The following is a 13,279-nucleotide window of genomic DNA, read 5'->3' as shown; positions in this document are numbered from 1 at the left end:
CTTTGCAGTGTCAACTTGTTTGAGACAGGAAAATTGAATTGTCCAGATAATAAGCTGGACAACCACAATTAGTGTTTGAAAGTTTACATCAAGGGCTCTTTCTCATATGTTAAATACTTCCTCATTTTAATCACTGTCCGTTCTCCTCTTCACACATTGTTCTGCAAAAACACAGAGGCAGGTGATCCTTAGATCAGGTCTCCAGACACATGCACTGGGTGTCCCCACCTTACTTTGGCCCCACCAGTCTCACCAGCGTGTGATCCGGACCCGGTCCTTACCAACCTCCACCTCCCTGCCTCCTGCAAACATCACCATACCTTCTCTGACACTGTCCAGCCCTGCTGCAGACACCAAGCTGCGTTTCACAACAGGTGAACTGAAGACCTTTGATCCGAAACACACAAAATAATCCAGTTTCCTGCACATCTGGTGAGATTATTTCTGTATGTATGTGTGTATCCAGGTTTAGTTTATGACGCTCAGATGCTGAAGCACCAGTGTAGCTGTGGAGACAACAGCCGCCACCCTGAGCATGCAGGAAGGATACAAAGCATCTGGTCCCGACTGCACGAGAGAGGGCTGAGGAGCCACTGTGAGGTATGATGCACCCACCACGATAGACTGTGAGAGAAAAAGACACCAAACAGATGAAGTTTACAAATAACCCGCATTTGTGTGTTGCAGGTGATTGGCAGCAGAAAGGCCACCCGTGAAGAGTTGCTGACAGTCCATTCAGAAAACCATGTGTTAATGTTTGGCAACAAACCGGACAACCACAAGCTTGCCGGTAAGAACAGTGATCGCTCTCTTAGGAAACTTACTTAAAATAGCAGATGATATAACATGTTTATGACCGTTGAATGCTATGAACTTCCCAATACAGCACACCGGGTTTTTGTGGAGTTACCATGTGGAGGTGTTGGGGTAAGTGCTGCACATGTGTATATACACATACACGCACACACATTTTGAAATGCAAGTCATGGGGGAATTTTTCCACTTATCTAATTGCATTACTGAACAGCAAACATTACATGGCTGATTATACCTCATTACACAATTTAGGTAATGATGCTACAAATTACCGATGCTATTGTTTTTGGCTAAGATAACTTTAAAAACTCAGAAATTCAAAGTCTGTGCAAAGGTGAGATTTGGAAGGGGGGGAAAAAGAGAAAGAAACATTCATGCTTTGATAGTCATTGCATCAGAACAAGGATGTGGAAGAAGAAAAATTATAATAAATGCAGAGGAGTGGTGGAAAATCTGATGGGGCTGGGTGGCACTTGATAAGAGGACTGATGTTCCTGGGTTTCCGGCCTTTGGCTATTCTAGCGAAGAGAGGTGATTGGAACAAGATGGCAAAGTCTGTGAAAAAATAAACAACAAAAAAAATCCTCTTATTTCATTGTTCCCCAGCAGTACAGCAACATGCCAACAAGAAGTTTTAAAACATAGAGTAACATTAAAACGCAATCTGAGTGCCACAAAAGAAAATATACAACTAAATAAAAGTCAGTGAACTATAAAAAAAACATGTCTAAATATGCGTTGCAAGTATTCTGTGTGATCTAGATTATTACTTAACTCTTTGTTTTGAGGAATCACTTCGAGGCAGAACTACTAATGACAGAATCCTCACTGACCAGCAGCTCAATTTAAAGTTTTGTGTTCCTTTTTTAAATCCAGCATAATGTGTTATTTTCTTCTTTTCCTGACAGGTGGACATTGACACAGTTTGGAATGAGCAACACACAGCCGCCGCTTCCCAGACTGCTGCAGGCTGTGTCACCGACCTGGCTCTGAAGGTGGCACAGGGAGAGCTGAAGGTGCGTCTCTGTTGAGTCAACAATTTTAAAAGCTGCAGTGCAAATAGATACTACGGAGGATCATCTATAGGATGAGTGTATCTGAAACAACATGGAGACAAATGTTTTTAAGCTTTTATGTGGTGTTACACAAACAGAAAGATATTAAAGTATTTTTTTTTTGTCTGTCCTCTCACAGAATGGCTTTGCAGTGGTGAGGCCCCCTGGACACCACGCAACCCGTTCCTCCCCTCTGTAAGTACAGAAGCATTACACACACACATATATATACACATGAATGCATACCAGGAGCCAAGGGGGCTGCAAAGTGTCTCAAAGGGTTTATTACAAATCAGCTTTACTTCAGAGGGAAAGAGAAGGAGAGAGAGTCTCTCCATGTTAACATGTGTGTGTGTCCGACTACCTGCCTGATGCTCGAGGCTATCTACCTCCTCTGCTGTTTCTTTTAAACTTTCAAGACACAAAGCAAAGCACCTCTAAAGAGCCGCGCATGTGTGCATGCGCTCCACCCATGCTCGGTGTGTGGATGTGCATATTTGTGTGCATTGATTTGTGTCAGTCTTTGATAGCAGGCATTAGCCAAGTAACCACATTCAGCTGGGACTCTGTGTGTGAGAGCTCAGCAGTGCCTGTCACCGGTTATTTATAGGATGATAATGACTTTTCTTGATGAGCAAAGTTTGGACAGCATATAATGTGCATTGTTTGCTTACACACACACACATGCACACACAGGCACTCACTTTACAGCCCATGCTGACACTGCCTTTTCCAACATTCCTTCGTTGTTTTTTATGCATCAACACTTTTTTGCATACCTTAGTTGAAGACAGAATGTTAAAGTGATTGCCGCACCAAGTTTTGAGTTTATTTCTCTGAAATAGTCCCTCGCGTACTGCCAGCTTTCTGACTGCTATCACTTGGAATGTGGATTGAACTTTATGACAAGATTTGTTCTTCATTTGTTGCATAATTTGCGAATTCTGGTTTTCTCCGCAGTTCAAGATTTTAAACCCAGCGTTTCAATCTAACATCAGAAACAACTTTCGTTTGTCAGCTGAGGGAAAAAAATGAACATAAAGCTACTTAAAACATGCTTGTTTCTTAAATATTTGCTGTAACTGTTAACGTGGCAGGCCTGAGCTCAGTGGCTGTCACAACCTGAAGAGCCACCACACGAAGCCAAAAAACTGTCTTAGTGGCTCCTAGGGTCCATATGGGGATGCTGTGATATTAATTTGCTGAAGATGTTCTGATAAACACATCTGGCTGCCACTCTTCCTGTCTGTTTGTCCACAGGGGCTTCTGTTACTTCAACTCTGTGGCCATCGCAGCCAAACAGCTCCAACTTAAACTCAACGTCAGCAAGATCCTGATTGTAGACTGGGTAAGGAGCCCCCAGCATGGCACTATCACGGACTAATGTCCAGGCATACAGATGTGTAGGCGGTACAAACCAAGACCCAGACGTACAGTAGCACTCTGAATTACCATGTCCATTATTTAGACAGTCATTTCTGTTATCCACGTGTGAGCTGAACTGTCACATTTGCTTAGAGTAGACTCTAAATCACACATAGTCACATGAAAGCTCACCAACATGTGCACATATTGATCCACAGCCAGTTGGTTTTCTCTGCTCAACATGTGTGTTTATGAGTCCTCACTGTGTCTTTAAACAATACATACTCTCTGCTATATTACTGCATCAAATTTTAATCATTACAAATAATTTTAAGAAAGCAAAGATTAAAACCACATTTGTCACGGACAAGACACATTTTACAACTTTTTGTGTAGCCTGTTCAAGTTGGCTTTTATATGTTTGTGTAAAGTAGGGTTTTCTTTTTGCCAACTTTACTGGCAAAAATATATCATTTGAGTTATTTATTTAATAAACATTTGAACATTTCCTGTCCTAACCTGTCCTCAATTTACTGTCCAGGATGTGCATCATGGCAACGGCACCCAGGAGGCCTTCTACGATGACCAAAGTGTGCTGTACATCTCTCTGCATCGCTACGACGATGCAAACTTTTTTCCTGGTAGTGGACATCAAAACGATGTATGTCAGCAATGCACCCATAATGTAATGTTGTCGTGGGTAGTGATTGATATAGCTCATGGAGCTTGATATGTTGAATATATGTGGTAATTGTTTGATTCCAGCTAGGACCTGTATCTCTCCTGAGCTTGTCAAAAAGTAAAATAATAGTTGCAGTCTATCATGGGTAAATCTAATTGACATAAATCTCCATTTCCATCTGCGTTTGGTCATGATGATTGATTGAAAGGATTACAGTTTATACTTCACAATAAACAATACAACAGGTTTCTGCAGATAAGATTTATAGCAGTAGGTTTTGTCACTTGTTGGAGCTGCTGCAGTTAGACTTGCAGTCAAAATCTGATGTTGTTGCAGAATAAATCTGAGCATAAAGTGTCTGAAAGGTTTCATCTGAAGTTGTTTCTGTTGCAGCTGTGGTGTGTTCCAGTACAACATGAATAGTTGAAAGTATTGTGTTGATAACTTGCCTGGTGCAGTTCTTGCTTCATCTTAGGTTGCATGATAACTTATTCAAGACGAAATTTCCAAATGCCTCAAACATGTTTATCTGGTGAACTCACCATGAGGACATTTCATTGTCTTTGTTTTTTTTTGGGGGGACAACATATGTTTGCTTTTGTGCTTCTTGTTTATCTGAGACCCTTCAGGGTTTCGGATGTCAATTCTTTACAACAGGATGTGTAGAGTTGTATTGGATTCCTGTTTGAATGCGAGGAATTAAAATGCCTGTGCATTCTTCCTGTGGGTTTACCAGAAACTAAGTGTGATCATTATCCCTAGTCAGATGAACTGACCCCATCTCACACTGACATTCACCACCCAATGAATCCCCCACATTCCCTCCTCTTACTCTGCCCCCCTCCCCGACAATAATAGTCAGTGTTTTCCCATAAAAGCCCCTGATGAGGAATGGTTCTTAAAATGCTCTACTGGCTTGGATGTGGCTTTGCCTGAAGTGGACTCTCAGCCTGTGTCGAGCAGTGTGGTGAACCTCTGGAGTCTCGCTGTCCCCCATGTAGGTATATGTCTCACCAAGGGGTAGCGGAGTGATGTCATAGTCATAACAGAGAGTGCAGAGTACCTCACAGAAAGCAGCGAAGGCCTAATCCAGGCCAGTAACTCTTGAAACATGAAAGAGACGAAAAAGGATGGAGAAAAGTGCAAGACTCTCGGAGCTATAGCAGAAATATGTTTATGTGTGCGCACGCCTCTGGGTGTTTTTGTGTGTTTCTGTGTGTGTCCGTGTGCATGTGCGCGTGCGTGTGGGTACATTACCAGTTGGCAGAGGACAGGAGGCCTCATGTGTTTTTCATTTGCCCTGTGAACATCCCGTCCGCTGAGAGAAGAATGGAGACAGACGCTCTGCGATGCTCATCAGCATTCTTTCTCTTTCAAGCATCCTCTCACACCCATACACACACACACACACACACAAAGGAAATTACCACACATTGTTGCCAAGAGGGTGTCAATCAACCTCCTCAATCTCCCCTCAAACTGACATATTGACTGATGGTGAAGGGTTTGGGGAGCAGTTAAATGGCTGCTCGCAGGACTACAAAGAGAGACAAGAATCCTTAACTTCTTTCCAAGACCCGGGCCTCAGTTCACTCTCTGCCCTGAATATGTGAGGTCAACCTGAGAGGAGCTTCATCCACTCTGCCTGGCATTTTAATATGTCTCATTTAAAACATGTACAATGAGTTCTGAACAACGGTATTCCATGTTTTGTTGGATTTTTCAAATACACCAGATATAATATGTTCAGCATTTATACAAAACGCATAGAATGTATCCAGTTATACTGGACATGAAAGTGAACTTCAAATATATACTGTCATTCTTATATAATATCTTTTTATTGTTTTCTTTATTGATCAAGCGGCAGATAAGCTGCAGCCTGAAGCTGGGAAACCTTAAACAGGTTTAACTCTGTGATTTATAAAGACATTTGAAAAATTGTATAGAAAACAAAATATATGAACAGGGGTGTTGAATTAACAGCCATCTGTATTTAATTTAGAAATCATAATCACTCCCTGGTGCTGCCTTAAAGAGATGCAGCCACTATCCTCGTGTTGCTGCAATGCAAAGTTTTGCAACAGCGGCGCTGGTTTTGTGAACATTTGACACAAATTTGTCATCGGCTTGGCGTTTCTCAACTTTCTCTTGGGATTCATTAACTTTGTTGACTTTCTGTCTCGCAAGACTCACTCTGTATCCCTTCTTTTTCCTCATCCAGGTGGGTGTAGGTGCAGGCAAGGGCTTCAATGTGAACGTCCCATGGACCGGAGGGTTGGATCCTCCGATGGGAGATGCAGAATACCTGGCTGCATTCAGGTAAACAGTTCAACTTTACTCTGCTGCCACATAATGTCTCTGTCGGCGCAGAGACGCTAACATTATCCTCAGGTTATATTGGAAAATGTTTCCTCTCCATGGTACAGACCCTAAATGATAACTAGTGAATTTATGTAATAGCTCTACTCTAATTATAGGTCCCTCTTTGTTTAAAATGTTCCCATCTGAACTTGTTTTCAGATACACTCAAAATAAAACAATCTTCTAAGAAACAGAAATAGGTCCAAAAATTATTTTATTTTTAGAGATTGAGATTATAGATTAGACTTTGTCAACATGCTCAAATGTTATAAAATAAAATAATATTAATAAATCACATTATTGTTTGCCTTGTTCAGTAAAACAAGTTCTATAATATCAGACACAAATTATGAATAAAGCTTTTAAAGAGAAGTTACAGTGATTAAAAAGAACAGGTTATTGAAACGCTTCAAAATCTAATCTTAATTCTAAAATTAAATGATCCCAGCACCTTTTTTTTAAACTTTACAAATCTATTGGGATATATCTATTTTTTCTTTTTATTTCATAAAAGCACTCACTGATTGTTGTAGTATTTAGATAGTTTAGTTTACTGAATTTAGTTTATTTTTCAACTCTCATACTCTGAAATTCTTTACAAAGTTCAGGCCTAATGTTGATCCGATCTGTTGATTATGGCCACTGTTTCAAATTAGTGGTGATTTGAGTTGAGTTTCAATAAGTTTAGTAATCTGATGCCTAATAATTTTGGAATATAGACTAATTAAACTTTAGGTATGATATATACCAGTTAACTTGTTTATTTGCTTAAAGGTGTATTGGTGCTTTCCATTACTATTCATTATTTGTCATTAATATTTTCAATTGAAATCTAAAAAGTGTTTCATCATCATCCAAGCCGCAATTGTGATGTAGCTACAATATACAGTATATATAGAATAATGAAGTAGATATCATATGTAGTTATAGTTACACTGGTAAACATTATAGGTGTCATATTGCTGAGCCACCAAAATGGTTTGCCATTGGATGTTAAAAGAAATTAACTATGACAGACATAAAACTTAATATTTATTTTCCACAGATTGTTATTTTTGTGTGTCTGTTGTATTATATGGAGTTTTCTGGTTGATGATTTCTAGTGTGAAGAACAGTGCAGATATATTTGCATATGTTTTAAATGCAAAACCCTCCTCCTCCTAAATGTTGGTGGTCTTCTAAACCATTAATATGAAACACCATCTCTGTCCATGCTGCTCAGGGGGGTGTGTTAATACTTTTGCCATCCAGTACCCCCTGTGGTCAGTGCAGAATCTGTTTAAACCCCATTATCACTCGTACACATGTTGGACTGCAGCCAGGCTGTTACTGATTTTAAAGAGCAGCAACATTAATGTGGGTTTTGAAATTATATCAGTAATTACTCATTCACAATACCTCGTTGTTGAGTTAAATACAGAGCCATACAGCTGTGTGATACCAAGACACACCTTTGCTCTCTGCCCACTTTTCATTTCATTCAGTCCTGAACGAATGCAGTTTGGTTCTGCGCTGCACCGTAATGAACACAGAATGTGTCTGTCAGCAGCGCTGGCTCGCCACCAGATGAATAAAACGGTATGTGAGCGCTTCGCGGTGCTTACAGCAGACACAGTGGGTGGGCTCCTCATCAGAGAAAAGATGCTAATGAGCTAACCCATTCTGGTAAAATCCATTGACCCAGTAGGCAGACCAGACACACCAAGTCCAGTGTTTACTGTAGCCCTGGATGCTAATTAAGAAACAACTGGTCTTTTCCTGTGCAAGCGTCTGGTTTTAGTATTTTTCATTTAGTTTAGGAAATTGCAAGTGTTTTCATGTGTAAAACTTCCTCAGTTAACCACAGCGTGTAGCACTGTACCATATTGAGTGCTGCCTATGAAACTTGCGTCCTGTGAGAGGAGAAACGTCCTGGTGGCCCCTCTGGTTTGTGGCACATCGTGCGGCTGCAGTGTCCTGGCTGGCAGGCAAAGACCTTTGTCACATGCGATCCTGAGAGAAGCAGCATTCCTCAGTAATCGTTAAGGTTAGAAGAAATAAATACATTAGGTTTGAATAATTCCCCAGTCAAATATGCCACTACTCTCATTTAATGGTATTACAAAGTGTATAGCAGCCTTTATGGAGGAAAAAAGGCATCAAACCTGTCTGACCGAGTGCCAGTTATCTAATTCAACTTCAGTTTGTAATTTGAATAGCTGCGTAAATGTGAACACATAGTGGCTTTTGATGACAGCGTCTGTTTTTGGATGTGTTTCAGTGACAGGAGAAATATTGTGGTTGATAGTGGTGGTGGGACTCCATCACAATCAAGAGAGAGAGAGAGCACGGTTGCACTGAGATTCGGTGCCATGACGCTGTGTGTGTGTGTGTGTACATGTGCAGGACCTCAGGTGCGTCTGATCACAGGTAGCGCATTACACACGCAGGGTAGGCGAGTGCTCGCGCTTTCGTGCGCTACTACGGACAAACAATGAGCTACGGAGGAAAGGAGAAAACAGCCGAATAGAGGAGAAGAAGTAGGGGGTGCATTGTTAGGGAATCCAAAGGCGGCGTAATTAGGCCCAATGGATCCCAGATGGCTGGCTGTCAGTGACGTGAGAAGAGGGACGAGCTCCTAATAGGAACCAGACGCACACAAATGCCTTTGAACTGCCGCTGAGAGGGAAAAAGAGTGAGTGAGAAAGAATCAAACGCGGCATGGACCGTGCACTCTTGCTAAATAACTGGCAGCAGGAGACAAGAGGAAGTAAGACGTAGAGTAAAGAAGCGGGGAAAGTGGAGACCACTGACCAGAGTACACGACGTGAGGACATCTCATTAAAAATATTTGTTTATGTCACTCACTAAGAAGTTATTTAGTGTTTGGCACCTGCCTAAAGTTTACTCTTTCATCCATTTTTTTCATTATGCTTCCAAACATACTGTATAAACATGAAAATTAATTTAAAAAAAAAAGCTTTCAAATGCATTTATTTCTTTTATCTGTGGGGTTCTGCTTCACATTTAAACAGTTGCACACATTCACACCTGGGGGGTGCTCCACCTCCTGGTGCTGGCTGCCTACCAAAAGTGGATCAAGAACTGAGATCAAGCACTTGGAGCGTTGCCTTTGATAATTTCTCTCTTCATAATTTTATGAAGAAGAAGGAGTGTACGATCCAGTAAATGTTAGCAGTTAACAATCCAGAAAAGTCCTACCATGGAGGAATGTTTCTGCTGAAAATCAGTCACTTCTTTTGCTTTTGTTTTGATTGTTGGCAGCTAAATTCTGATCATTACAGTAATTCTGTTTTTTCTTTCTCAGCCACACTATGACTTCCTTTTTCACATTCAATTTTACTCCAGATAATTCTCAATTTCTCTCAACTCACGATCACCTGCTGAAAACGCACCTCCTTAAATGTGCTACCAAGTTTCCGTCAGACCTCAGGGATGAATCAGTGGCGCCTAGCTTGCCGTGTTTTTAGTTTACAGCTCTGTGTTTTCCTCTTTTTGTCCTCAGGGCCGTGGTGATGCCCATCGCCCACGAGTTTTCTCCCGACGTGGTGCTGGTGTCAGCTGGTTTTGATGCTGTGGAAGGACATTCGCCTTCACTGGGGGGATACAAGGTCACAGCCAAGTGTAAGACTCAGCCGCATTCTCACTAATAAACACTTCAAGTATCACTTAGAAGAGCTAAAAACTGCTGACTGAATGTGTTCGCTCAGTGTGTCCCATTTCTTTGGACTCATAAATGTGTTGATTTCTAAATAATGACATGATAATGTCACATTTACCCTGACATGAGGAGGGCATCTTTAAGGGAAGGAATCACCTGTTTGTGATTATTTTGGGACTGAGTCTAGTTATTGTTGCTCTGCTTGTATTTATGTTTATTTTTGTATGTTTCTGACCAGGTTTTGGCTTCTTGACCCGTCAGCTGATGTCTCTGGCCGGGGGCCGGGTAGTCCTCGCTCTTGAAGGGGGGCATGACCTCAAAGCCATCTGCGATGCCTCTGAAGCCTGTATCAGCGCCTTGCTGGGCATGGAGGTGAGACGTGGTCTGTGCTCGGACAGTATCTGTGTCTCTGCTCCCCGCTCTGACCGCTGGCTCTGTGTCTCAGGTGGAGCCTCTGTCCCAGTCCGTGTTGGACCAGAAGCCTTGTAACAAAGCAGTGTGCTCCCTGCAGAGAGTCGTCCAGATTCAGGGTGAGAAAAGTACAAGTGTCATGAAACGAAAAGACTCAGCACAGACTTGATTACAGATCTCTGAGAGCGTTTCTCTGCAGGTTTTGCAGCCCTGTTTGAGTAATGTCTGTTGTAATGGGTCTTGGGTGTGTAAGCAAAGAAACTCTTTCAAATAACTCGTTCAGCAACTGTCACAATAAATATGAGCTGAAAATAAATTTCACTCAGCTGGTTTGCAGGGCATAAACAAGATTCCTTCAATCAGTACTTTTTAGGAGGTGATTTATTTTAGACATGTTGATAATCCACCATAAAATTGACTGAAGCACTCTTAATATTAACCAACTTACAAAGATTTATATTTTTGTCATAAAAACTACCAATGTAGGCTTTTATTTTACAATACAAGAGGTTCTGATTTCATAAAATGGGTCATTTTTGAGCCACTTTTTTTATTTTCATTATCATTACGTTAGCCAAACAATGTGTCTTTGTGTTTTCTTACTCCATTTAACACCCGTCTCCCTGGCCACCTCTCCTCCTTCACATCCCTGTCTCCCATCACTCCAGCCGTCCCACACGCAGACACATGCACACACTCGCACACAGCCGCCCTGGCTCCAATTATCTTCAAACACTTCTCTGGCACACGACCTTCACAACATCCCCTCCTGATTGCACACAAATGTTATCCCAACCAAATTAGATTAATTAAAAATATTTGAGTAGCCGCAGGAATGTTAAGCCCATAATTCAGGCCCAGGGTGAAATATATGTAAGTTGCATGCTCAGCCAGAACACACACTCACTTATAGATGAACACAGTTGCAGTAACTGAGTTTTTTTTTTTCTTTCTTTCTTTCTTCATTGTGTGACACAAGACTGCAGGCCCTGAGAGCACTGACCGGATCAGAGTTTACATTTCTGAAAGTTTCAACACGGATATTTAGACCTGAGGCTGTTTACATCACAGTCATTGCTTATATTCAGATCAAACAGCTACAACTAGCGGATCAAACACAAAGTAGTGTGTTTTTCCTTTTTTTCTTTTTAATATAATTTAGGCACTTCCCCTCAAGGAACAACTCAGGATGAAAACAACGCCGAAACAAACAACTGAGGCCATTAATCTTTCTCTCTCTCCTGTTTCCTCCCCGCTCTCCTCTGCGTCCCCCAGGTGAGTACTGGCAGAGCGTGAGGGATTCGGCCGCCACCGTGGACCTGTCCTACCTGCAGGCGCAGAGACACAGACTCAGGCGGGACTCGGACAGCGAGGCGGTCAGCGCCATCGCCTCTCTGTCGATGGGATCCCTCCCGTCAGAGAAGTAAGGAAAACTTCAAAGAGCAGCTCAGATATGTGAAGCGGAGTTCAATGGAAAGGTTGTGATTTATTGACATCTATAGCTCTTTGAAGAGCCTCAGTTTGGAGGAACTGAGTTTTATTCTGACCAGATTGATGAGCTGGTGGCTAGTCACAGCAGGGCCAAGACCAGAGTGGACTGCTGCCATCTTAAAACATCTTCAGTCTTAAAAACAGCAGCATGGTCAGTTTCACATTACAGGGTTGTTTACATAGACTTTTGTGATTATTTGTAAGCACAAGAAGCAGCAGCTAGCTGTAGCACTTCCTGTCCCGCCTTGTCCACGTCCTGCAGGAATATTACATTTTTTTAGCCAGAATATTAGTGTAGTTTCATAAAATAGTGTTTGCATAAACTGCTATGGAGCTTTGATATTGGAGACCACAGCAGTTCACTTTGCTCTCTACCAGACTTGGACTAGCCATTAGCTCATCAATCCTCTCAGAATTAAACTCAACAAGTAAGATATTAATTGTTTATAACCTTCCCACTGAACCCTGCTTTAAAACATCTGAACTATATTCTTAATGTCTAACATTTAAGCATCATATCAGTGTTAAACTTTGTGTGTAATAAACTCGTCTTCTTTCTTTGTTTTTGCAGAAAGGAGCCTGAAATACTATCGGAGAAAAAGGATTCGATGTGAGGAAAGCGTCTGATCCCCTGAGCCTTACTTTGGTGCCAGCACACACAAACACAGAGACACGTACAGAAACTATGCATTCGGGTCGCCACTGGAAGCGGACGCCACCTTGTAGCACCTCCTGCATTACTACTGTCTGCAGTCTGAGCGCTCTGAGGAACAGATGGACCACATTCACATTCTCATGACATCTCTTCAGGCTCTTCCTGAAGGAGCTTTCAAGTCACTGATCTGAGATTTAAAAACAAAAAAAAAAGCCCAAAAGCAGAATAATAAAGACTTTTTACTTCTCGTAGCACCGGGCGCAACACGATGTAGCATGAACAAAAGTGCCTCTGCACAGGACCACTCAGACGACAACTGTGAGGGAGCAGGCAGGTCCTCCACACTTTAATAACTGAATTCCTGTCATTTTCTGCATGTGACAAAGAACCAATGAAGGAAAGAAAAAAAAAAGACTTTTTATTTATCTTCTTGCACTGTATTGCTCTCCAGCCGGACAAGGAGGAGAAGCGAGTTTGACAATCAGACATTTTGTTTGATCTTTCTTTGAATATTCATTTGTTTGACTTACGGTGCCTGTTTTTATTTTTCTGAATGTCAGTATGAAAACCTTTTTTAAAGAATCCAGTAACCCAGAGTGAAGCTACAATGAAGTCTGAGATCCATATGTTTTATATTGTTTTTATGTCCACGTATTTTCTTAAACCTCTCTTTATTTTTTTTCTTTCTTTCTTGGCCTGTCAGACGAGCACATGCAGCGAGCGTTTAGATAGCTGCAGTAATTGGTTTCACTCTCTGACAGATGAAAGAAAACACATCA

At 41.5% G+C, this 13,279-nt stretch overlaps 1 protein-coding gene across 5 annotated transcripts in view; it reads left to right on the top strand.

Annotated features, from left to right (window-relative positions):
• Positions 1 to 12,982, top strand: part of LOC108239879 (histone deacetylase 7) — a 41,477-nt gene extending 28,495 nt beyond the window's left edge. For 4 of the 5 annotated variants that reach the window (XM_017422903.3, XM_017422906.3, XM_037975489.1 and 1 more), the window contains exons 12-25: positions 176 to 374; positions 467 to 600; positions 688 to 790; positions 887 to 927; positions 1,725 to 1,832; positions 2,011 to 2,066; positions 3,132 to 3,219; positions 3,778 to 3,897; positions 6,143 to 6,240; positions 9,788 to 9,906; positions 10,182 to 10,315; positions 10,389 to 10,473; positions 11,630 to 11,777; positions 12,417 to 12,982. In XM_017422903.3, coding sequence (XP_017278392.1) covers positions 176 to 374; positions 467 to 600; positions 688 to 790; positions 887 to 927; positions 1,725 to 1,832; positions 2,011 to 2,066; positions 3,132 to 3,219; positions 3,778 to 3,897; positions 6,143 to 6,240; positions 9,788 to 9,906; positions 10,182 to 10,315; positions 10,389 to 10,473; positions 11,630 to 11,777; positions 12,417 to 12,459 — 1,476 coding nt within the window. In that variant the 3' untranslated portion in view covers positions 12,460 to 12,982. The remainder of the gene's footprint in view (positions 1 to 175; positions 375 to 466; positions 601 to 687; positions 791 to 886; positions 928 to 1,724; positions 1,833 to 2,010; positions 2,067 to 3,131; positions 3,220 to 3,777; positions 3,898 to 6,142; positions 6,241 to 9,787; positions 9,907 to 10,181; positions 10,316 to 10,388; positions 10,474 to 11,629; positions 11,778 to 12,416) is intronic. The other variant, XM_017422904.3, reaches the window with a different exon arrangement.
• Positions 12,983 to 13,279: the final 297 nt, after the last annotated feature.

Source organism: Kryptolebias marmoratus, linkage group LG4 (genome assembly GCF_001649575.2).
Source record: "Kryptolebias marmoratus isolate JLee-2015 linkage group LG4, ASM164957v2, whole genome shotgun sequence".
Lineage (NCBI taxonomy): Eukaryota > Metazoa > Chordata > Actinopteri > Cyprinodontiformes > Rivulidae > Kryptolebias > Kryptolebias marmoratus.
Note: the sequence above shows the minus strand (reverse complement) of the source record. Positions and strands in the feature narration are given on the sequence as shown.